At 51.5% G+C, this 24618-nt stretch overlaps 2 protein-coding genes across 26 annotated transcripts in view; one reads left to right on the top strand and one right to left on the bottom strand.

Annotated features, from left to right (window-relative positions):
• Nucleotides 1-2562, top strand: part of SLC25A42 (solute carrier family 25 member 42) — a 30043-nt gene extending 27481 nt beyond the window's left edge. For all 15 annotated transcript variants that reach the window (XM_025989560.2, XM_025989566.2, XM_072721151.1 and 12 more), the window contains one exon: nucleotides 334-2562. In XM_025989560.2, the coding sequence (XP_025845345.1) occupies nucleotides 334-641 (308 nt within the window). In that variant the 3' untranslated portion in view covers nucleotides 642-2562. The remainder of the gene's footprint in view (nucleotides 1-333) is intronic.
• A 5304-nt stretch (nucleotides 2563-7866) lies between these two features.
• TMEM161A (transmembrane protein 161A) lies at nucleotides 7867-23406 on the bottom strand. Of its 11 annotated transcripts, none has more exons than XM_072721134.1 (13): nucleotides 23322-23368; nucleotides 20351-22444; nucleotides 19671-19751; nucleotides 19452-19540; nucleotides 19205-19302; nucleotides 18943-19099; nucleotides 16637-16788; nucleotides 9719-9779; nucleotides 9477-9620; nucleotides 9255-9368; nucleotides 8934-9108; nucleotides 8713-8809; nucleotides 7867-8454 (listed from the first exon to the last, which is right to left on the bottom strand). In XM_072721134.1, exons 4-13 carry the CDS (start codon nucleotides 19535-19537, stop codon nucleotides 8201-8203), a joined length of 1338 nt encoding a protein of 445 aa, XP_072577235.1. In that variant the 5' UTR covers nucleotides 19538-19540; nucleotides 19671-19751; nucleotides 20351-22444; nucleotides 23322-23368; the 3' UTR covers nucleotides 7867-8200. The 11 variants fall into 11 exon arrangements, with proteins under 11 accessions (XP_072577235.1, XP_072577236.1, XP_025845303.2 ...); XM_072721135.1 differs by having other exon boundaries at nucleotides 20351-20454; XM_025989518.2 differs by lacking the exon at nucleotides 19452-19540 and having other exon boundaries at nucleotides 20351-20454; nucleotides 23322-23406.
• Between the last annotated feature and the right edge of the window lie 1212 nt (nucleotides 23407-24618).

Raw genomic sequence — 24618 nt, 5'->3', positions numbered from 1 at the left:
CTGTGGAGTGGAGAGTGGCAGACACTGTATTGGTTTCCTTCTTTGCTTGACAGGAAAGCAAGAGTGATTAGATGTGAGCTCATTCTCCCTGGTGGGACTTGATTAAATGATGGCACATTTCTGCCTTTTTCAAAACTTTTCAAATTTGATTTAAAAGGAGTGGCCAGGAGGTGAGGAGGCCGGGGCGGGAAGGCCCAGGGGAGCCAGGGGGTCCTGCGCCACCGCAGTGACGGAGCATGAGCCTGTGTGAGTGCCAGGCATGGGGTGCAGTGACAGCTGGGTGTGTGCCCCCTGGCAACACCCTTACACGGTCCCTCTGTCCCTCGCCCACAGAGTACAGCGGCCGCCCACAGCCCTACCCCTTTGAGCGCATGATATTTGGGGCATGTGCCGGCCTCATCGGGCAGTCAGCCTCGTACCCGCTGGACGTGGTGCGGCGGCGCATGCAGACAGCCGGGGTCACGGGTCACCCGCACGCCTCCATCATGCACACGCTGCGTGCCATCGTGCGAGAGGAGGGTGCCGTGCGTGGCCTCTACAAGGGTCTGAGCATGAACTGGCTCAAGGGCCCCATCGCCGTGGGCATCAGCTTCACCACCTTTGACCTCATGCAGATCCTGCTGCGGCACCTGCAGAGCTAGGGATCCTGCAGGCCAGCTGCTCTCGAGACAGAGAGCCGAGCTTCAGCGTGCGGCGGACCACTGACCCCTTTTGTCTCTGAGCCTGTGGAGCGAGGGTGCGCTTGGTTCCACCCTGGGAGCCACGTCGGAGCACCTTGTAGAACAAGCTGGGGGGCCTGGCCTCGGTCCCCAAAGCCAGCAACCCTGGAAGTGCAATGTTGGGACTGATGGGCAGGGGCTCTCATGCTCTCCCCATCCCTCCTCCCCAGGGCTGGCCCTGTCTTCTGGAGGCATTGTCCTCAATGCCCTGAGCTGGGAGTGACCAGTGCCACCTCTCGGCGCTCTGTGACCTGGGACATGCTCCTGATTCTAGTGACCGCATGCCACGGGGCACAGAGCCAGACTCTCTGTCTGCCCCTGTGCTCACAGATGGGAGGGAGCCCCAGAGTGTACACAGATGCCTGGCCTCCGAGCCCAGCCAGCTCAGCTGGGGTGATACATACAGCCTTTAGTCCCCCTCCCCATCCTCCCCCCAACCTGTCCTGCCTTTGCCATTACTTCCCAGGTGACATGACTCCTCTGTCACCAGAGCCTCCTGCTCGGGAACAGCCTTCTCCCAAGAGTATTATTTGGATCCTGGACTCTGTGGCCAAAGTAGGGCCCTAGGAGTGGGTTCTCCCCTCTGTTGCCTGCTCACCTGGTTTGTAATGTTCCCAGGAGGGTCGCACCTCCTCCAGGCAGCAGGGTTTGAGCAATTGCCATGGGTTTGTGTCTGAGTCCTAATCTGGAGGCATCTGCTGAAAATTGGGGACTCAAGTCACCTCCTCTGGGCCAGGAAGCTTCTACCCCTGTCCCCCGGGCCACACCAACAGAGGTGAGGCCTCAGGCCCCAACCCTCGGACCCTGGGCACAGCGGCTCCTGGGGGGGGGGGGGGGACCTGTGGCGTCTGGCATGTCCCTGGCTCCCCACCTGAGTGGGCGCTTGGCCAGGACATGGGGCGGTTTCGGGTGCATGGGGTTATCTGATTTCTGTGAACAGAATGCATGGAGGCAACTGGCAGCCTTTGTCTTCCCCACGTAGGAGCCCCTGAACAGCGTGTGGCCTGAGGGTAGGAAGCCCGGGTGGGGGGGTGCCTGGGGTCTGCCAGGTGTCACAGGGACGCAGAAACACCCATTTCCGAATGATATTTGGAGTTTCTTGATTTTTTTTGGTTTTGCTTTTCAATCCGGCTGGTGCTGGGTCTAGTCACCATAAACCCTGACCGGCGCAATCCGGTTCCCAGGTGGAGTAACCAGAGGGTGACCAGATAGCTCTGCAGCCAGGTGTGTGAAACAGTCGGAGGGCGTGTTTGCACCACGCACATTTCCAGTTGTGACTTTCATCTCTCCCTTGTGTTCTGTCTCGTTTGTGTTCTTGACCTGGACCTGCAGGTGTGTAGACCCTTCTCTCTGTCCTTCCTTGCATGTGTCCACCTGCCAGCCTGAGTCTCATCCCCTGGGTCCCACGGCTGTTCTGTTGGGTGGGCTTCCCACCTCCTCTCCCTGCCTTGCCCAGAAGAGGCAGGAGAGGCAGGGACCCCTCACAGAGAGACGGTGTGGCGACCTGGGGGCCCACCCCAGGCAAGTGAAACCAGATGAATGGTTGGGCGACACCCCCTCTGAGCCACAGGCTGGGTCACCAAGGGGAGGGCCCCAGGTCCTGCCGGCCCCCGTGTGCCCCCCCCCCACGGTGGCTGTCAGCCGGGTGGGCCTCGGGGCTCCTCCCACCCCCAGCCCCGCACACAGCTGGGCTTGTGCCCGCTGCGGCCACACCGCTCCCACTGGTGTCCACCCTGATTTGGAGTTACATTTTGATGCCATGAAGACACTTTGTTTATATATAATGTTTATATATTTTAAAGATTTGTGCCAAGAGAGTATATTTAATAAAAATTAAAATGACTTTTTTTTTTCTGACCACGTCCTTCTCTTCTTCAGCTCTCACCCCCAAGCCCCACCCACTGCAAACCAAAAACAGGGTCAGGGCTGAGGTTATTTTGACAGATTTTAAACATATTAAATAAACTTTTTTTTTTTTTTTTTAAGTAGGCCCCACACCCAATGTGGGGCTTAAATCCAAGACCCTGAGATCAAGAGTTGCACACTCAGGGCACCTGGGAGGCTTAGTGGGTTAAGCACCTGGCTCTTGATTTCAGCTCAGGTCATAATCTCAAGGTCATAGGATCCAACCCGAGTCAGGCCCTGTGCAGGGCATGGAACCTGCTTGGGGTTTGCTCTCTGCCCCTCCCACCTCTCCCTCTAAAAAAAAAAAAAAAGTAAAAAAAGAGTCATGTGCTCTACCAACTGAGCTAGCCAGGCACCCCTTGAATAGACCTTTTTAATGTATTTATTGTTTGAATTATCAATACATACTGTGGTCTTCTAGAAAACTCAAACTGTACAAAAGGGTTATGGTGAGAAGTAGGTCAGCCTTCCAGTTCCCTCCACCAAGGTGTCTTCTGTTCCCAGTTTCTCATGTGTCCTTGGGGAGACATCCTGGGCATAAACACTTGTCCCTTTTGAGTACATACATGGTGACCCACGTCATCAGTCAGAACGGGTTGCATCCTGCTGCAGCGACATGGCCTTCAAGTCCTGTTTCTCTCCCGTGCCCTGCCTGTCTGTCATGTGCTGGGGGCTCTGCTCCTCAGCTGAGGCTTTAGGAGCGAGCATGGCTGTCTGCAGGGGCCCGAGGACAAGGCCACCAGATGTCTCACAGTGGCCATTGAGACTTGCTTCAGGACAGCCCAGGTGGCCCAGGGGTTTAGCGCCACGTTCGGCTCAGGGCGTGATCCTGGGGTCCCGGGATCGAGTCCCACATCGGGCTCCCTGCATGGAGCCTGCTTCTCCCTCTACCTGTGTCTCTGCCTTTCTCTCTCTCTCTCTCTCTCTCTCTCTCTCATGAATATATAAATAAAATCTTTAAAAAGAGAGAGAGAGAGAGAGACTTGCTTCTGCGGCAGCCCATTCCCTGGACCAACCTGGGGTGTGCTCACCCAACCAGAGGTGGGAAGTGGGAGCCTCCATATGCCGGGGGGAGGGGCAACTGGGGGAGCATGTGTGCCTGTGTGTGCACACTGGGGAGGTGAGTGGTTCAAGTACATTCTGCCTTGCTGGCCCCAAGCCGCTCTGATGCTTTCATTGAACCAGGTTTCATTTTGTTTTGTTTTATTTTGTTTTTTAAGATTTTATTTAAGAGAGAGAAACAGCACAAGCAAGGGGAGCAAGAGGGAGAGGGAGAAGCAGACTCCCCACTGACACGGGGCTTGATCCCTGTACCCTGAGATCATGACCTGAGCTGAAGGCAGCCGCTTTGCCAACCGAACCCCCCCAGACGCCCCTCAACCTGATTTCATACACAGTGGTCCCTATTACATACAGTTTGTCTTACTGTTAAGCCACAGTTTGGTGTTTCCCTGGGGTGGTGGCCTGTGATGCCATCTACCAACCCTTTATTGATGGCCATCGGGGTTGTTAGTGCTCTGTTGTCATGAGAGCTTGGTAGTGGCCCCTGGAGCCTGCTGAGCTTGCCTCTCACATCCTACTGATTTCTGGTCATTCCCACCTCATATCCCAGCTCCTGAGCTGGGAGGAAGGGGTCAACTCCCCATTTCCTTCCAACCACTTGGCATCCCCTAAAATATAGAGGTAGGCAGGTGATCCCATCTGGGCCCATGACAGAAGAGATGTTTACTAACCATTTCCAGGGAGAACTTCTGGAAGCACCCTCCCTCTCCCACTGGCCCCGAGAGAAGGAACATCAGTGCAGACAATTATTGGGACTATTTTGTGATCACAAGATAGGATGCAATCCCAGGGTGAAGCAGACACTGCCGAAAATGGAGCAGAGATGAAGAAAGGAGTTGGATAATGGTGACATTGGGCTGCTGGATCCAGCTTTGCCTGAAGCTCTCAACTTTTGGCAATAGGAGTGGCTTTATCCTGTTTACTGAAGACAGGGTTGAGCTTCCTGACACTCTCTGAAACAAACATCGTATGTGCCTCTTTGCACTCATGTACTAGTGTGTCTGGGTTTCCAGGAACAAAATTGCTAAGTAAAGATCAAGGGTTATGTTAACTGATGCAGCCAGTGCCCCTCCCTAAGTCCAGCATTCATGGTTGCCACCAACTGCTTTTGGCTGGAAGCCACTGCAGCCCGGTCTGGGGGCTTCCCCACCGGAGCATGACCTGACAGCCCAGAAGCAGCCCTCAGCCAATGATTGTAGACAGTCCCTCCCTAGTGGGTGGGTCACTCAAGTGAGATCCACACTGTCCCCCGAGGTCCCCAACAGGACCAAGCCCAGGTGCCCCACTTTGTCACCTATTCATCAACACCTCCTCCCTCCCTGTTTCATGTCTCTGGCCCCAAGGAGTCTCCCTGGGGTGACCTCCCAGGTAAACCATGGGTCCTGAGTCCTTGTGACAGGGTCATCTTTGGGAGGAATCTATCCAGAAATAAATAGAAATGCCAGATAATCCTGCAAGCAGATGGTAGCATGCTTTTTTTTTTTTTTGTAGCATGCTTTTTAAGAAGAGATTTATTCATTTATTTGAGAGATAATGTGTGCAGGGGGAAGGGGCAGAGGGAGAGGGAGGATTCTTAGTGGACTCCCCGCTGAGTGGAGCCACATCACAGGATCCTGAGACCGTGACCTGTGCTGAAACCAAGGTTGGCCACTTAGCCGACTGAGCCACCAGGTGCCCGACGGTAGCATTTATACCACATCCTCTCCCTGTCTGGAGTTTCCTGCGGCCGCCATAACAAAGTGCCCTGGACTCGCTTGAAACAGATTTATTCTCTTAAACTTCTGAAGACCAGAGGTCCAAAATCAAGGCGTCAGCAGGTTTGATTCCTTCCAAGGTCATGAGGGTCTGTTCAGGCCTCTCGGCTTGCTGCTGGCCAGATGGCTATCTTCACAGCACATCTGTGTCTAAATTTTCTTACAATGAAAAAAGAAAATTTTCTCATATAAGGACGCCAGTCCGGTTGAATCAGGGCCCATCTTAATGACCTCATTTTAACATAATCACCTCTTTAAAGACCCAGTATCCAAATACAGTCATATCCTGAAGTCCTAGGGGTTAGGACCTCAACATAGACGTTTGAGAGAACGTAATTCAGTGCCTGCCCTCACCAACAGCCAGCCGCCAGCCTTGTAGGTCTTCACTGTTCCGACAGGGAAGCAGTAGGGCATCCAAGGGCTGGGTGGTGACCAGGCAGTGACAGGAAGAGAGCGAGGTCATGAGGCCTGGGACTTGACCAAGTGGAGGTCCAGGGACCCAGACGAGAGTCATCTGGAGGTGTGTGGGTGCATCTTGGGTTCCATCTTGGTTTGTTATATCTTTTCTTCCCGCTGTTTTTTTCCTTTGCTCACTTCTCTTGAGTTGAAAGTTTGACTTGTGGGACGCCTGGGTGGTTGAGCAACTGCCTTGGGCTCAGGGGGTGATCCCAGGTCCAGGGATCGAGTCCCACATCAGGCTCCCCCCAGGGAGCCTGCTTCTCCCTCTGCCTATGTCTCTGCCTCTTTCTCTGTCTCTCATGAATAAATAAATAAAATCTTAAAAAAAAAAAGTTTGACTTGTTATTGGGTTTTCTTTTTTTTTTAAGATTTTATTTGTTGATTTGAGAGAGAGCGAACAGGAGCAGGAGCAGGGGTGGAGGGGAGGGGCAGTGGCAGAGGCAGAGGGAGAAGCAGACTCCTCCCACTGAGCAGAGAGCCCCCCTCAGGGCTTGATCCCATGACCCCGGGATCATGACCTGATCCAGGCACCCCAATACATTCCGTTTCTTGTACTAACAGGCTTTCTCGGCCTGGGCACCACTAGCATCTGAGCTGGGGTCATCCTGGGCACATTTGGGTGCCCAGCAGCATCCTTAGCCTCCACCCCCCCAGATGCACTGGTGTCTCTGTCCCCTCAGTTGTGACAACCCAAACTGTCTCCAGAAGATTATCTCCAGACATGGACTATTGTCTGCTCCTGTGAGAAGCACTGATGTGTGGTGATTACCACTGCTGTGTCCGTTAACAAAAGTCATACTTCTAAAAACATAGGATCTTGACCCCCTTTCTATCTTCCCTATTTTTCTCTGATGTGGTTCCACTTAGTTTCTCTCATTCTTATGACTTTTCTTTTTAATTGTGCAATGTATCCCAGAAGGAGTGTGTAAGACGTCTGTGGTTTAACGCCCGGCAGTGAGAGCCTGGGACCATCATGGATTCTTTGTGCCTTGGCCTCGTCCCATGTGGGGCCACACCCCACTGTACCTGCTGTGCCTCACGCGTGTGCCAGTCACGCTCTTGCTTTTCTTTAGGCGTTTCCACCTTCCTGCATATCCCTAGACCACATGGTGTTGAGCTCTGAGAGCAGAGAGCACGCATAGCCCTGGCTGAGCAAGACTAGGGCCAGGTGGCCAGAGGCATCACTGCTACCACTCCCTGTCGCTGCAGCACGGGTGGGGGGAGTGGCTGTGCCAGTAGGCTGGGCGGGGTTTCAGGGCCTCCTGGGGTGCCAGCCATAGTGTGGGACCAGCAGAACTAGGGACAACACTCCATCATCTCTGATTCCTGATCCAGTAGGTATGACCTGTTCTGTCCCAGCTGGGAGCTGGGCTTCCTGGCTTCCTTCCTTCTGGGAACTTCCTAGACACGTCCCTTGGGATGCAGCTCTTGTCCCGCAGCACCTGGAGACTTGCGGTCCCGGGAATTCACATGGCCTGGTTCCATCAGGGCCTCTCTCTGCTCCTGTGTGTCTTCCCAGAACTCTCTGGCTTTGGAAGATTCTTCTGGGCCAGTTCTCTGATTTCCTTTGCTCCCTAGTGCCCCCACCCCCACCCCGACCCCACCCACCCATCGGTTTTCCATCTTTTATCTTCTTATTCCTCCTGCAAGATTCCTACTTTATCTGTCATCTCCATCTCCCTGCCTTCTCATCCCCCAGTCCCCTCCCAGGGCTCTCCCCCACCCTCCCCTCCCTCTTGCCACCACCCCAGCCTCCGCACACACCCCCCCCCAGTCTTCTTTCTCTACTGATTTGTGGCCTCTCTTCTCAACTTTGTTGCATTTCTTCTCTCCCCACCCCTCCCTTCACTTCTTGCTCCCAGGCCTTTGCTCACAGTCTGGGTGGCCCTGTGCTCTCCTTGGTCATTCCCTTCACCCAGCACCCAATGCCAACAAGCAGAAAGCTGCCTCCCAAACCACTCCAATCCTGATAGTAAAAATCAGCCTGTTCTTTTATTTGTTCAGAAGAATGACCCTCCCACCTCTGCATCAAATAGCGGGGCTCGGGGGCATGCCATCCAGGGACAATGGCCCTGGGATCCTCTGGCGCGGGGCACAGGGCAAGAGTTTTGAGGCAGAAACATGGGACCCAAGGGGCCCAGGGCTCAGGCACTGCGGTGAAGTGGGCGGGCACAGCAGGTGCTGCGGGGGCCCCCCAGGCCCACCTGGCACCTGAGGATACTGAGGCACACACGGAGGAAGCGGCCCTTACACCGCTGGCTCAGGCCCGGGCCTCGGGGCCCCAGGAGTGTCTGCAGGCGGCTAGGAGCCCGCCAGGTGCCGCTGGAAGTAGAGGCCGAAGAGGCTGGAGAGCAGCTGGCAGGCCGCTGTCCACCAGATGAGGAAGGTGAGGATGGCGCGGAGGAAGAGGGGCGTGAGCAGGCTGCCCAGGGCCCCAGCGATCAGCGCCGCTGTCTGCTGGGCCTCGTCGTCCCCGAGACCCACCAGGCGATCGTGGGTGGAGGACGGGGTCGGGGACGGCACGGGGAGTGGGCCCGGGCCCCAGGAGTAGCCGCCTGAGAGAAGAGGAGGGTGGAGAAGGGACAGGTAGAAGGACAGGCGGGTTAGACCTCTGGGACCCCCAGTCGTGCTGACACCCCCCACCACCAGCCTTCGGCTCCACCTCCCAGCCCCGCCTCCACCCCCCCAACCCCCCCCCCCCCCGCCCACCCGCCTCCTGCCCCCCACCCCAACCTCGGGGGGGCCCCCCTCCTACTCTCCCCTCCCCCAGGCCATCCAGGCTCCGCCCCCAGCCCACCCCACCCACTTCTCACCCAGTGTCTTGAGCAGCAGGGTGCAGCTGAGGGTGAAGATGAGCGGCGTCAGGTACTGCAGACTCACCACCGTCACGTAGCAATAGACTCGCACCACCTAGGGGGCAGGTAGCAGTGGCTACGTGGGAGGGGTGAGCGGTGCAGCCTTCCGGGCTTCGGGTGACCCCCTTCAGACCCCTGCCCTGAGCCCCGAGTTCCCTCCCAACCTTCGGTGCCCATACCCGCCTCTGGATCTCGCGGGCCTCTATGCGGCCGGCCTCCCGGCGCAGCTGCTCCACGCGGGCCTTGGCCAAGCACAGGTAGGCCTGCAGGTGGGGCCTTGTCACTGCCAGCCTTAGCAGGCACAGCGCCACCAGCACCCAGAGGCGCAGGGAGTCGAAGGCAGAGTCCGACAGCCTGTGGGGAGGGGAGTGAGGGGCTAGGGAGGCTGCCCCTGCTCCAGGATCTTCCCCCAGCATCCAAGGCTCCTCCCAGAGCCTCAGAGACGGGGGTACACAGAAGGGCCCCCACTGTCCTCCCTCCCAGCCCCACAGGATGCGCACAGGGAGAAGGGCATCTCCCCAGGTGGTGCCTGGTGCAGGAAGTCTCGTGCAATGGGCTTGGTCCAGAGCCACAGGATGATCAGAGGGGACAGGAAGCTGATATGAAGAAAGAACCTAGGGGCAAGGGCACAGAGGAGTGAGGCCTGGGCACACCCAGCATCCCCTTAGCCTCTTCTTTAGATTCCCCACCTCCATTCCCACCCATCTGGCACTCTACATAACTGCAGTGTGGGCCGGTCTTCCGACATGGTCAGTGCATCCAGGTGTGTCTGGGCCAGCCGCAGGCCCGGAAAGGTGAGGAAGGCACCTAGCATGGACCCCACGAATGCCAGCCCTATGCGGATGGCCAGCTTGGCCAGTGGGAGCCTGGGGAGAAGAGAAGGGTCAAGAGGCCCCAAAGCCCGTCAGCACCCCACCTGCAAGTTACAGCCTGCTCTTGTACCACCTCACTTCCCAGGACTCACGCCCAGTCCCAGCCCTGCGTCTTCAGAAGTGGCTCCAAGTTCTGGGTCATACTGGCCAGGCCTGGGGAAGACAAGGAGAGGGCAGTGTCTAATAGACCCCTGGAGGGGCGCCAGGTGGTTCAGTCAGTTAAGTGTCTGGTTTCAGCTCAGGTCATGATCCCAGGGTTCTGGGATTGAGCCCTACACTGGGCTCCTTGCTCAGTGGGGAGCCTCCTTCTCTCTCTCCCTCTGCCTGCTGCTCCCCCTACTTGTGCTCCCTCGCTGTCAAATAAATTTTAAAAATCTTTAAAAAAATAAAAAATAATAGACCCCTGGAGCCTTCAGTGTCTGCTCTGACCCCCTCCCACACAGACTTTTGCTCCCCAGGTAGGAATGCACCAGTGGAGCCGGGCCCTGTGCCAGGCAAAAGGATAACGTTGTGCCCTGGTTATGTGCATTTTTTTTAAGAATAGGAAAATATAACAGGCAGACACCCTTGAGTGGACTGGGGGACATGGTGGGGGAGAGCAGTGGACCACTGAGTCTGAGCTTCCTGGATTATACCAGGAATCCAGAGGGGCATGAAGGACTCCCATAGAATAAAACCAAAGGCCTGGAAAGAATCCTCAGCTCAGGCCCTCAGATTTTCCACAGAGTAAAAAGCAAATAAAAATGAGCTCACAACCCAATTCACCAAACACACCAGGGAACCAATCACCAAAAAGGAGAATAAGCAGGGGGAAAAAGACAAATTTAAACCCTTCAGACTACAGAAAAATTTCAGGTGCTATTATGTGAAATTATTGAGGAAAATAAAAGGTGGAATCACAGAACAGGCAACATGAGGCTGCCTCAGATGACCAGGTATATTTGCAAAGGAACCAGGTAAGCTCTTCCAAAGGGAAAATATAATTATTGAAATGACAGGTTGTTACATGGCATTTTCAAAACAGCAAAAGGAGGAATGAGTGAATTGGATCTGAAGAAATCACTCAGATTCCAACTCAGAAAGATAAAAAGGTAGAAAATATGAAGGGAGATTAAGGGATAAGGGGGACAGAATAGAAAATCCAGCATAAGTCAATTAAGAGCCCCAGAGAGAGAAGGGAAGAGAGAATAAAGGAGAGAACATGTTGGAAGAGAATAGCTGAAAAGACTGCAGAATGAATGACACACAAAATATATCAAATCTGAATAATACAAAGAAATCCATACCTAGACACTGTAGTAAACTGGAATACCAAAAACAAAGAGACCGCAAAGCAGCCAGGTATTTAAGACAGATCACCTATAGAGGAAAGACAATTAGACTGGCAGCCAATGTCAACAGCAATCACAGAAAAAGAACAAAAAGAAGGTGAAACGGTGAGATGTAGAAACAATGCCAAATAGGTCAGTAATCATAATAAATGTAAGCAGGTTAAAACTTTGAAGTTAAATGACACAGACTTAATTGAAAATATCCAGCTGTATGTTTTTTAAGGAGACATACCTCAACATAAGGTCCCTATAAGGTTGAAAGAAAAGGGATGTTAAAAAGATACAACAAATACAAAAGAAAAGTGGTATTGTATATTTGAGAGTTGCTAAGACAGTACATCTTAAAAGTTTTAATCATAAGAAAAAAAAAGTTGTATCTGTATGGTGATGGATGTTAGCCAGATTTATTGTGGTGATTGTTTTGTAATACATACAAATATCGAGTCATTATATTGTATACCTGAAACTAGCAATGATATATGTCAAGTGTATCTCAACCTAAAAAAAGAAGCCAAGAAGGCTATATTATTACCAGATAAACTAGAATAAGACAAATATTATTAGAATCAGAAGTAGTCAATATATCATAAGATGATTGATTCACTAGATATATATATAGCAATTCTAAACTTGTAAACACCTTGTCAAATAGCCACAAAACATATAAAGAAAACACTGACTAGGGCACCTGAGTGGCTCAATCAGTTAAGTGTCCAACTCGATTTCTGCTCAGGTCATTATCTTGGGGTTGTGAGGTTGAGCCCCACACGGGGCTCAGCACTGGTCATGAAGCTTGCTTAGGATTCTCTGTCTCCCCCTCCCTCTGCCCCTTCCCTCCTCTAAAAAAACAAAAACAAAACAAAACAAACAAACAAAGAGAGAGAGATAAAGAAGAAGAAAGAAAAGAAATTGCAATGAAAACTTTAAATTACCCAGAACTGCCTGAAGATGTAAATTACAAGTCAAAACTAAAGGAATAGACAAAAGTGGGACTTAGTCAAATATTTATAGCCTTACATGCTAGAAATGCTAGCATAGAAATAGAAGAAGCTGAAAATTAATGAGCTAAATAGCCAACTAAGAAATTGGAAACAAGAAAAAGAAGCCTACCAGAGTAGTGCTATAAAAGCCAGAGGTCCTAGCCACGCAAAAGGGAAAGATCGGAAAAAGATGAAAGAAAATGAAAAGAACCCACAATTCACTAAAAATACAATTGTACAGCAAGGTCATTCCATGGAAAACACTTGGTTTGATACCTACCTCATAAGACAGTAGTGAATGCCCAGGAGTTTACGGGTTTACATGAAAAGCAAAATCGAAATATTGTGTTGGAAAATACAAAATGTCTTTCTGATTGTAGGGAAGGGAAGGGAATATATTCAAGACAAAAATCAACTAAAATAATGAACTGCTATTCATCAAAAGAGGTGAGGGGTGCAACTATAGTCAACAACTCAGCCAAAAAATGTGGTGTGTGCATGCACAGAGAATAAATAATGCAAAAATGGCCAAAGGAATCTAGGTCAAGGGCATATGGGAGTTCATTAGAGGATTCTTCCAACCATTCTGATGGTTTGAAATTTTTCAAAATAAAATATATAAGATTTTATTTTTAAGCAATCTCTACACCCAACATGGGGCTCAAACTACAACCTCGAGATCAAGAGTCACATACTCCACTGACTGAGCCAGACAGGTGCCCTACAATTCTTTTTAAGAGAAAAAAAAAAAAACCCACAAAGAAAGTACAAAGCCATGCCACAAATTTGAAGATACACTCCCTACAACCACCACATTTTAACTTCTTTAAATTTGGGATACAGGGATGCCTGGGCGGCTCAGTGGTTGAGCATCTGCCTTTGGCTCAGGGCATGATCCCAAGGTTTGGGATCAAGTCCCACATCAGGCTCCTCGTGGGGAGCCTGACTCTCCCTCTGCCTATGTCTCTGTCTGTGTCTCTCATGAATAAATAATTTTTAAATAATAAAATAAAATCTTTGAAAAAGAAAAAAATAGGCAAAGGACTTGAATAGACAATTCTTCCAAAGAAGATATACAGATGACCAACAAACATGAAGATGTGCTCAACATCACTCATCATTAGGCAAATACAAATAAAAACCACAATGAGATAGGATGGTCACTCTTAAGAAAAAAGTAAAGGGAAATAAATGTTGGTGAGGGGCACATGAGTGGCTCAGCCAGTTAGACATCTGCCTTCGGCACAGGTTAGGATCCCAGCATCCTGGGATTGAGCCCCGCATCGGGCTCCCTGCTCAGTGGAGTGTCTGCTTTTCCCTTTGCTTGCCTCCCTCCCTTTCTCTCTTTCTCATGCTTGTCCTCTCTCTCTTTCTCTCTCTCTCTCAAATAAATAAGTGAAATCTTAAAAAAAAAAAAAATGTTGGCAAGGATGTGGGGAATCTGGAACCTTCGTGCACAGCTGGTAGGAATGTAGAATGGTGCAGCCACTCAGGGAAACAGTTTGTTGATTCCTCAAAAAAAAATTAAACATAGAATTACTACATAACCCGGCACTTCCACCTCTGGATCTGTACCCAAAAGAATTAAAAAGCAGGGACTTGTACACCCATGTTCATAGCAACACTGTTTGCAATAGTGAAATCATAGAAGCAACACAAATGCCCATTGATACATGAATGGATGAGCCAAATGGGATGTATTATGCAAAGGAATATTATTCAGCCTTAAAAAGAAAGGAAATTTGGACCCAGGCTACAGCATGGATGAACCTTAATGATATTATGCCCAGTGGAAGAAGCCAGTCACTAAAAGACAGATACTGCATGATTCCCCTCATATAAAGCATCTAGGGTGGTCAGACTCGTAGAGACAGAAGGTAGGATGGCTGGTGCCAGGGGCTGGCGGGGGGTGGGGAGGAATAGAGAGTCAGTGTTCAGTGGGGACAGAGTTTCAAATTTGCAAGGCGAAAGGTGGGGGGTGAAATGGATGGTAGCGATGGTTGCACGACAATGTGGATGTGCTTCATGCCACTGAAGTGTACACTTAAAAATGATGAAAGTGGGGATGCCTGGGTGGCTCAGTGGTTGAGTGTCTACCTTGGGCTCCAGTCGTGATCCTCAGGTCCTGGGATGGAGTCCCTCATTGGGCTCCCCGTGGGAGACCTGCTTTTCTCTCTGCCTATGTCTCTGCCTCTCTCTCTGTGTCTCTCATGAATAAATAATAAAATCTTAAAAAAAAAAAAAAAAAAAAAAGACCACTAAAGGCATTGTTTTCCACCATTAGACCGGGAAAAATCAAGCACTTTCCATAGATCTCCAGTCATTTGCACCGGACTATGTTCCTGGAAGGTTGGTGCATTCACCACCCCACCTCACAAGCAGGGAGGAGAGGCAGGAGGCTGTTGCAATCTCACCCATGCTTGCCCGGGGTAACTGGGACTCAGTGGGCGGCCTGTATGCAGTGTCCTCATTCCGAACCCTGGGCTGCGTGCCTGGCAGGAGTGCTACGAGAACAGCTCTGAAAAAACGCTGAGGCACCATCTTAGGAAGGTGAACACATCCCCATCATCCCCAAATCCTGTGCCCAAAGAAATGCCTGCGTATGCATACAAGGAAACATGTACAAGAATGTTCCCTATAGCAACCGTGAAAAAGCTCAAATCTCGAAACCACCTAAATCTCCCAGCACAGAAGAATCGACAAATGAAGACAAGTGGCCCCACAAGAGAATGTCATTCATCTGTGAGAAAAGGTGAACAAAAGCTGCTCAGACTGACATGTCCTCGTTTTGTAAACAATATTAAAAAGACAGAAAAGCACCAGTTGGCAGATCACATACTGGCTAACACCATCCACAACAGCGAGCAAACTGTATGATGAATTCTTTAGGGACAGAGACATATGTAATGAAACTATTTTTTACAAAGGCAAAGGAATGGGGTGGCTCAGTGGCTCAGTCGGACCAAGAATCCGACTCTTGGTCTCAGCTCAGATCTTGATCTCAGGGTTGAGTTTAAGCCTTGTGTTGGCTTAAACTTATTTATTAAAAAAGAAAAAGAAAAAAGCAAAGGAATGATAAACACAAAATTTGGGAGACCAGTTGGGGCTGTGAGTAGGGGAGGAAGGTAGTGGGACTGGAAAGGAACACCAGAGACATGCAAGAAGGTTGAGAATGTTCTGGTTCTCATTTAACAAGATAGTTTGTTACATTATTTTGCTTTGTAATTTACATATACATGTTCTATATGTGTGCGCGCGCATGTGTATGTATACATATATATGTCAAACATTATGTAATTTTAAAAACCGAAAAGCAGGGAGAATTGGTAAAGATAAAGCTCAAGAAGCACAGCAAAACTGCATGCCATGGTGAATATTTTGATCTTTATTCAAAGACCACTAGGGTCTGGTATCAGGCAGAGAAGTGATATATCCAAATGGTATTTTTAAAAGCTCACCCAAAGAATAGAGAAAGACAAAAGAAAAATGGGAAACTAAGAAAAAATATTTGCACCTACTATCACACATAAAGGTTAATGTCTATAATATATAAAGAGCTCCTACAAATCAATAAGAGGGTCAACAACTCAATAGAAAACTGGGCAAAAGAACAGATTTTTTCTGGAAGGCAGAGAGAAATTACTTTTCCACATAGGAGAAGATGCTCACCCTCACTTGTATTTTCACCTATCAGATTTCCCAAGACAAAAAAAAAAAAAAAGTCTGAGGAAACACATTGAAGAGGATGTGGGGAAATAGGCACTTCATTCATCTTTTCCTAAATGGGAATTTACAACATCATCAAAATTAAAAATGCACTTCTGGGCAGCCCCATGGTGCAGCAGTTTAGCGCCGCCTGCGGCCGGGGGTGTGATCGTGGAGACTCGGGATCGAGTCCCGCGTCGGGCTCCCTGCATGGAGCCTGCTTCTCCCTCTGCCTGTGTCTCTCTGCCTCTCTCTCTCTCTCTCTCTCTGTGTGTGTGTCTCTATGAATAACTTTTTTAAAAAAATTCACTTCCTTGCACAGGACCACATGTGCAAGGTATTCCTATATGACATTTGTAAAACAACATGGTTGTGAACAACAATGTTTACTAGTGAAAGATTTAGATATCCAGAAGTAGGGGACTGGTTAAATAATCATAGAACATCCATAAAATGAAATACTATGTGGGCATTAAAAAAAAAAAAACACACTGTATGTACAGTTAAGGGACAACCTCCAAAGTAATGTTTTTAAGGGGAAAAGAGCCATAAACACTACTGTTTAATGGGGAAAAAAGAAAGTGATCCCCCAGTTTTCCTCTTGGAAGGAGAGTTGGCATGGGTGATTTTTTACTCTATGTATACCCTCTTGTACTTTATGAATTTTGTGCCATTTATCCATTTCCATCACCAAATTAGAATAAGTAGACAGGAAATCATTATGGCTGCTGGGGAGAGGGAAGATAAGGGCAGCAGAAGTGCCCTGCAAAGAACTACAGCTGCAGGCTGCCATCAGGGACAGTGAGCCAGGATATCCTTTTGCCCCAAAGCCCCAGGAGTTGCCCAGGGTAGCAAGCGGCCATAGAGACTACTCAGGCCCAAGCAGTCCCCTGCCCCTTCACCTAGTATGTGCTGGTGGAACAAGCCACTCAAACCCGACTTCCACAAGGGAGTGGCGGCCATGGTGACCCCATGCCTCAGAGACTGAACATACCTGGCTCCAGCCCCAGCTCGAGAGTGTCCTCCTGGACCACCTGCACCAGCATGGCCAGGAGCAGAAAGAGGAAGGCAAAGGTGAGGCAGACAGAGCGTTCGCCCCCTTCCTCGGTGCTGAAGTACAAGCGGGTCACCATCAGGAACATCTTGCTGGGGATGAGGCTAAGGAAGCCTGGAGCAGTTGCAGTGCCCCCTCCCCACTCCCCCACTCCCAGCCAAATTATCCCCCCAACCCCAGAGCCCAAAACGCCAGAGCTGGGGTTTGGAGTCTTGGGGAGCAGGGCAGTGACCCAGGAGAGGAGTGAGCTACTCAACAAGCCCAGAACACAAGGTCCATGTTGCTCATGCCTGTGTCAGCAGGCTTGGGTGTGTGGGTGGCAGGCATGCCTGGGCTTCCAGCTCGGCCTCATCACACCACCTATAGCCATTCCTCTTTTTGTTTTTTTCTTTTTTAAAATATTTGTTTGTTTATTTAGAGCTTGAGTTGGGGGAGGAGCAGAGCAGAGAGGGGGAAAGAATCTCAGGTCAACTCCATGCTGAGCAAGGAGCCCAGTTCAGGGCTCAATCCCATGATACCACCGAGATCATGACCCCAGCTGAAATCAAGAGTTGGAGGCTCAACCAACCCATACCTGTGGCCATTTCTGACTAAAAGAGCCAGCAAGGGACACCTGGGTGGTTCAGTGCTTGAGCGTCTGTCTGCCTTTGGTTCGGGTGGAGTCCCACAAAAGTCTCACTGCAGGAAGCCTGCCTGCATCTCCCTCTGCCTGTATCTCTGCCTCTCTTTCTCTGTTTCTCCTATGAATAAATAAATAAAATATTGAAAGAAAGGGCAGCCCCGGTGGCTCAGCGGTTTAGCGCCACCTACAGCCCAGGGCGTCCTGGAGACCTGGGATCGATCCCAAGTCGGGATCCCTGCATGGAGCCTGTTTCTCCCTTTGCCTGTGTCTGCCTCTCTCTCTCTCTCCTCTCTGTGTATTCTCATGAATAAATAAAGAAAATCTTAAAAATAAATAAAAATAAAAAGAATAAAATCTTTTTAAAAATCTTGAAAGAAAGGACAGAAAGCCAGAAAAGAAAGAAAGAAAGAAAGAAAGAAAGAAAAGAAAAGAAAAGAAAAGAAAAGAAAAGAAAAGAAAAGAAAAAAAAGAAGGATCCCTGGGTGGCTCAGCGGTTTAGCGCCTGCCTTTGGCCCAGAGCGTGATCCTGGAGTCCTGGGATCCAGTCCCACATCGGGCTCCCTGCATGGAGCCTGCTTCTCCCTCTGCCTATGTCTCTGCCTCTCTCTCTGTGTCTCTCATGAATAAATAAATAAAATATTAAAGAAAGAGAGAAAGAAAGAAAGAAAGAAAGAAAGAAAGAAAGAAAGAAAGAAAGAAGGAAAGAAAGAGGGATCCCTGGGTGGCGCAGCGGTTTGGCGCCTGCCTTTGGCCCAGGGCGCAATCCTGGAGACCCCGGATCGAATCCCACGTCGGGCTCCTGGTGCATGGAGCCTGCTTCTCCCTCTGCCTGTGTCTCTGCCTCTCTCTCTCTGTGTGTGACTATCATAAATAAATAAAAATTAAAAAAAGAAGAAAGAAAGAAAGAAAGAAAGAAAGAAAGAAAGAAAGAAAGAAAGAAAGAAAGAACCAGCAAGTCTGTCTCTTCGGGAGGTCTGGCCTCCCTGACCCACCTAGCCTGGCTGCATTCATGGCAGGAAAATCTCCCATTCCTCAGAGAAACTATCAGAGATACAAGGGCTTTATCTCTAATCTGCCCTGAAAGAGACCCACGGGGCTTTCCAGAACCAGTGTGGGCTTCCAGACCGACTCTTCTTCACAAGCCCATCCCACCAGGGCCTTTCTCAGACTTGGGCCTTCAATGTACAGGTTTGTCTCTGTTCCCCAGGCAGCTTCATAAAAAAACATGCCAGAGGGAGCATGCCCCTGCATCTGGGCTGGTGACTTGCTCTGACCAAGAGAATGGACAGGGGTGGGGTGGGCCAACTTCCTGCAAAGCCTCAGGAGGCTCTCAGCACCCCTTCTTCCTTGCTGATGTTTCTGCTACTTGGAGGAACCTCGGCCTCACCTGCTGGAAGGTGGGACCCCTTAGAGCAGAGATAAGGAGGCCCGGCTGAGCCTAGCCCAGGAGGAGAGCAAATAAAACAGTGACCATTTTACACCACCCAGTTTGGGGGAGTTTTGGGGGGTGGCAGCCGATAACTGATAGGCCAGTCTGGGGGTGAGGGGGGTGGAGGAAAGCTCGAGGCCCGTTCCTACCTGCCTCCCTCCTCCCGCACCCACTCGGCAGCCTGAGGAAGGATACATGGAGAAGGCGATGGTGAGCAGGCACCAGAACACGGCGATGTTGGTCTCCTTGGCCGGGCCCAGCACGTAGTAGTAGGCCTCTGTGAAGACGTACACGCCGCCCGAGTACACGGCGAAGTCCACGAACCACTGGTACTCCAGGAAGAAGCGCAGGACTGCGGAGAACAGCAGCTCAGCGCGCAGGCCAGCACTGGACCCCGCGCCAATCCCCCAGGGTGTGGGCTGAGGCTGGGGCGCTGGGGACCCAGCTGGGCTGTTACCGAGGGCATCAACCGCTGTGAGGGGGCAGGTCTCCAGCTGGAAAGGGGCGTCTCGGGGCACAGACAGGGGCTTTTCTTCACTATAGCCATTGGCCCACCTGGGGAACCGGGTACGGGGAAGGAGTGTCAGAGCACCATCCTCAGTTCTCTCCTCCCCGCCAGATGTGGCCACCCACTACCCCAGGCTAGCCTGAGAGGTCCCACCGGGCCACCCTCAGAGCACAGGAGGAGCTGGCTTGGGAGGTACCTTCTCCCCAGGCCTGGGTCTCTGCACACCAGGGTGCCACGCCACCCGCTCACAGGGCTGGCCCAGAGCAAACTTCCAATAAGCATTAGCTGTCAACGGGAAGCAACCAATGAATGACAGTGCCATCTTCTCAGCCTGGGGGGTGTCCACCACTCTCCTCGGTGCCCAGATCTGCACCTGGAAGGGGAACCGTTCCCCTGAGGCTGGGGGCTCACTCACCGCTCCTTCCTGCCTCTGGGCCTCGGCTTTCCCTCCAGGGCCCGAAGCTCTTCCTCAGTAGGATGCTTGTATCGGAAGAGACTGAGGGCAAAGATGGGGAAGTCAGGAAAGCTCAGGCATGGAGGGTTCGAGGCAGTGAATCCTCAGTCCCAGGGCTGGAGTCAGGAGAGCTGGACCCGAAACGCATGGGGTCAGGCTAGCAGGGGCTATGCAAGGCCAGGGGAAGGCTCAGGAGGTGAGTTAGGGGTTTGCTGGGGGAGTGCAGCGAGAAGCTCTCTGGAAAGCCAGGGTGGCGGGGCATCCTGGACACCCCTGAATCTGATGGCTATCTCTTCTGGCGGAGCAGGTATGTGTTCTGGAAAGTTCATGGTTTCCACCAGATCTGAGAAAGGGTCCAAAATCCAAACAGGGACGAAAAGCATTGCAGGAAACAGGTCTCAGCAAGACTAGTGTGGACAGTCTTTCAAAACTGCCCCAACTGCGTGCTTCAAATATTTGCAGTCTATTGTACGTCAATTATATTTCAATAAAGTTTTTTAAAAACCAAAACCAAAAAAATAAAAAATAAAAAAATAAAAAACCAAAACCACTTCGTAGGGCTCGCGGCAGGGTTTGAAGGAGGCAGAGGGGGCGGGCCTGGTGGGGCTCCTCCCACTGCCTGGGGCGGGGCTGTGGCTCACCTGCCATTGCAGAGCAGCCAGCGTGCGAAGGAGCAGTGAGGTGCCAGCCTATGCATGAGGGTGGCGGTGAGCAGGGTCACCACCAGCTGCACTCCCAGGACCGCCTGGGGAGAGGGGACATGAAGGGCAGCGTCTGCCAGAAGGTCACAAGCTCCCTGCCTGGGAACTCAGGCTATTTATAGAGGCTGGGGCCAGGTTGGGGAGGGTGGATCTCCCAGGTTCCAGCAGCATCTTGAAGGAGGGGCCTGGGGTGGGGTCAGACTCAACCCAGGGAGCCCCTGCTGTGTGTGGATTTCCCCCACTCCCTACCACCACCACCTAGCTGGGGTGTGGGGTGGCGGTGAGCATGCGCCGGAGCAGAGACTAGGGTTAGTTTCTGGCCTCCACTATGGATTTCAGGTATTCATCTCCCTCAGGCCTCTGTTTCCCCATCTGGAGATGGGGTGCTATTTGTTTCGTGTACTGTCAAGACCACTTTCCGGACCTTAGAGGAGCATACCCTGTGCAAGAGGCACCCCTCCCACGGTCCCACCCGCACAATGTGGTGCACCCTGGCAGCTTCCCCCTGTCTTTCCCACCAGAGATTATCCTGATGAATCCATAGCCCTCTCCTTCTCCTTAAACCTCCCTTTGTAATCGACTTCCTTGGCAAGCCTATTTCTGGCCATTATCAGTGTCAGGACAAAGACTTACACGTTTGGGTGGGATGACTTTTTAAATTAGGAATTTCTCACTAAGTTCTACATAACAAACTATTTAACAATTCATAACACGTTTTCCTATATTAATTTTAAAACGTTTTAGAAGAAATGCTTTGGGTAATCAGTCTGAAGCTCAGTTTTCCTGCTTGAATGCAGTAAATACCAATTTGGTATCAGTAATTATGTAATTATACAAAATTATGTGCTCAGGAGTGCTGTCGACTAGTATTATGATATTATAATTAACAACTAAAAGTGAAATAAAGATTACTTTAATATTAAAATTAATTATTAAAATGATTCTTTAATCGGGCAAAAATATGCTAACTTTAATAGGAAAAGCTCCAGCGTGATGCGTATCCGGCCAACACAGTAATTCAGAATGACTGCTGAGAAATCCATCATTACGATAACTAACAGGATATTTTCTCTATGCCCGTAACTCGTAAACCAGAAACATTTTTTCAGTACTGAGGTCGGGGCACCATCTTTCTGGTCTCTAAATCTCACAAATCTCCTATTCTCACTGCTCACCCTCCCTAACCCTAAAATGCAGACTGGCGAGCGGTCAATAAAGAACATGGGCATGGTCAGTCAAGGGGCCCCCTTTCAAGCCCAGTGAGACAGGCCTCTCCTCCTCCTAGGATCCTCTTCTCCCCTCCCCATGCCCCCAGAGCCTCCCACCTGAGCCTCTACAGATATCAGACCTTGGGGCTCCCCTGCCAACTTTCCTTTTTCCCTCTTTGGCTTCCATGCTGTGACTCAATCTCCTGCTAGGTTTTTAACCACTGTTGGCCCAGCACAACCCCAGCACAGAGGCACCTCTAGCCTGGACTTCCATGCCGCCGAGTTCGAGCTTGCGGATCAGCTCTGTCTCGGAGGCCCCAGGACCCATCCATCACTCCCATGGACACAGCCCTCAGCCCTTCCCAGTGAGTCAGCATGTCAGTCAACATCCAACTCCTTTTCACAGCCTGCAAGGCCTGGTGGGCCCAACTCTAGACACTCTGCCCAACTGCTCGGCTCTCTTGGTAGCCCTCTCTGTGTCGAACCCCTGGGTTCTCCATCGCAGACCCCTATCACCCTCTGACACCTCCCAGGGCGGGGACCGTTGTTCAGACCTTTCGGTTCCAGCACCTAGGACAGGCAGGATAGAAGGAAGGAAGGAGAGAGGGAGGGAAGAAGGAGCAAGGAAGGAAGGCAGGAGAAGGGAAGGAGGGAAGAAAGACAGGCATCCCTCTGCCTGAGGCTCCTGAGGTCGGTCCAGGGGCGTTTCTCAAGCCCCGCCCCCCAGCAGCCTCCGTCTTGAGGTCCTGGCTCTGCAGGTTTCCAAAGATATCTGGAGCCCCGCATCGGCCCACGTCCCTCTCCTCCTCAAAGCCTTTCCCTGAACCTACAATCCAAGAATGTGAGAATTTTGCTACCTGCGAACACCAATGAGATATGTCTCCATCCTGTTCTCGAGAACCCTTCCGCTCAGCTCCCACTGCTTCCCGCACCCCGCGCCGGCCTGGAACCGCTTTTCAGTTCGGGCGCCTCCCAACGCCCCTCCTCGGGCATTCCCCCAGGCAGGGCCGGGTGGTCTTCTAGGGCCCCTCCCTCCGCCCAGTCGGAACATTTAGGGGTTGGGAGTTCCTGCTCTCGCCCCGCATCAGCCTGACCCACCCAAGTGGCCGGGCTAAGTGTGAAGAATAACCCCAATAGACTGGACCCAAAGCCGCGTGAGACCTGAGGGTTTCAACTGTGCTGTCTCTAATTCTGGGACCCTCGCCCGCCCCGAGGCCACCCAGATCCCCTTGGCCGGGCTCCTCCTCTCGGGGCTCTCCCTGGCCCTTCTACAGGCCTCCACCCACGCAGTGGCTCCCCATCCTTCCGCAGGACCCACGTCGCCAAGCGTGGGCTCCAGGGAGACCCCCAACCTCCCCAGCGACGACCTGTACGTTCCCGGGGCCCCGGGCACCTCTGCAGCGCTGCGACCCCTCGGCAGGACCCCAGGCCCTTAGAGGGCCCCCAGGGATTTTTCCAGAATTCCCGAGCGCTCGGGGGCCTCCAGTCCCCTACCTAGGCAGAATCCTCAACCCCCACATAGGTCCCACAGGGAGACTGGATGGACCCAGAGAGGGACACATGGCCCTCGCGCGACCCAGAGTCCCTCAGAGCTCCCAATCCCCACAAAGGGATCCCCGCCCCCTCGGTGTCTCCCCGGCCCCCCTCAGTGGGATCCCTGGCCCCTCCATCAAGGCCCCCCCGACCGCGGGCCGCCGGCTCACCATGTCGCCGGCGGGAGCCAGGTCCGCTGACCCGAGGCTCCATCCCCTCGAGGGAATCTAACCAATCAGAGTCCAACTCTGTTCTGACAAACAGTCCGAAAGGCCAATCGTCGGGCTTGCAGCTGGAGCAAACCACGGGGGCCACGAGGTCGCTCGAGTTGCATGCCGGAGGTTGTAGTTCAAAGACGCTCGGCAGGTTCAGGCCTCGGCGGAGTCAGGACTCTCTCTGGGACCGTGTGGCCGTCCTCTCTGAGACTCAGTCTCCTGGCATCTGCACCTATCTCCCAGGCCTGAGGCAAATGCATTCATTTATCCACGCACTGCCTCCCACTGGAGAGTTCTGAACGTGGAACTCCCCTGATCAAGAACATTCGGGTGCTCCCACTGACTAGACTCTCAAGTGCTCAGACTGAATTCTTATACCTCTACCTGACTTCAGTCAGCTGCCAGCACTACACACTATAATACAGCTTGCCACTGGCCATGCTACCTCATACCTCCAGGCCCCTCTAAATGCTATCTTTCATCTTGGACTACCTCCTTTCTCAGTGCTTTTCGTTTGGCAAAGCCTTATTCATCTCTATCAGCCAGGACTCTGATTGCACACACACACATGTACACACACACACACCCCAACTTAAATGGGCTCCAGCAAAAAAAAAAAAAAGGGAACATTTTGCTACAAAAAGCTCTAAAAGTACAGTGAGCTTCAGGCATGGCTGGATCAAGGACAAAAAATAGTCTGAAGAATCTGATGTTTTATGTTTCAAGGCTTGGAGGAAAGGGCTTCTAGCTTGGGTATCTAAGTCTTGCCACCTGTATTTTTATAGATAAGTGCATCTGCCTGAATGTAGAACATAACATGTGAGTGTGAATAGATGTCTGAGAGGTTTTATGTGGCCTGTGAGTGGGGCCTGTATAGCTGATTGCCTTGTTTCTGTAGGTGTTTTTGTCTTTATGAGCACATGTGAATGTCTGTTTGCAGGGGATTCACTGTGGCTTTTGACCTTTGGACTCAGAGTGTCCCCTGGAGAGAGGATGGGTGACAGAGGTGGTGGTCCTGGGATTTCCCTGGACCAACATGGGGGCCATGAGATGATCTATGAATCCATGAGGGACCCAGGGAAGCTGGGATTTGGGGAAGGTGTCAGAGAAGGGGGACCAAGAAAGAAAGGAGGGGCATTTGCTGCAGGTCCACTGCACATCAGGCTGGGGAGGTGGGGTGCCTAACTCATGGGCTCCTTCTAGTAGGCTGAGGTGGCAGGACAATTGTCTCCATTTCATTGATGAAGACACC

This window comes from Vulpes vulpes, chromosome 9 (assembly GCF_048418805.1).
Source record: "Vulpes vulpes isolate BD-2025 chromosome 9, VulVul3, whole genome shotgun sequence".
Taxonomy (NCBI): Eukaryota; Metazoa; Chordata; class Mammalia; order Carnivora; family Canidae; genus Vulpes; species Vulpes vulpes.
Note: the sequence above shows the minus strand (reverse complement) of the source record. Positions and strands in the feature narration are given on the sequence as shown.

Excerpts from the sequence above, each read along its gene's own strand:
- TMEM161A (XM_025989518.2), bottom strand. Across the intron at positions 9,780-16,636 it reads CGAGCTGGGGCTGGAGCCAG|GCCTGGCCAGTATGACCCAG; the intron begins GTATGTTCAGTC and ends TGTCTTCCCCAG. Across the intron at positions 8,810-8,933 it reads CCCGCGAGATCCAGAGGCGG|GTGGTGCGAGTCTATTGCTA; the intron begins GTATGGGCACCG and ends CCTGCCCCCTAG.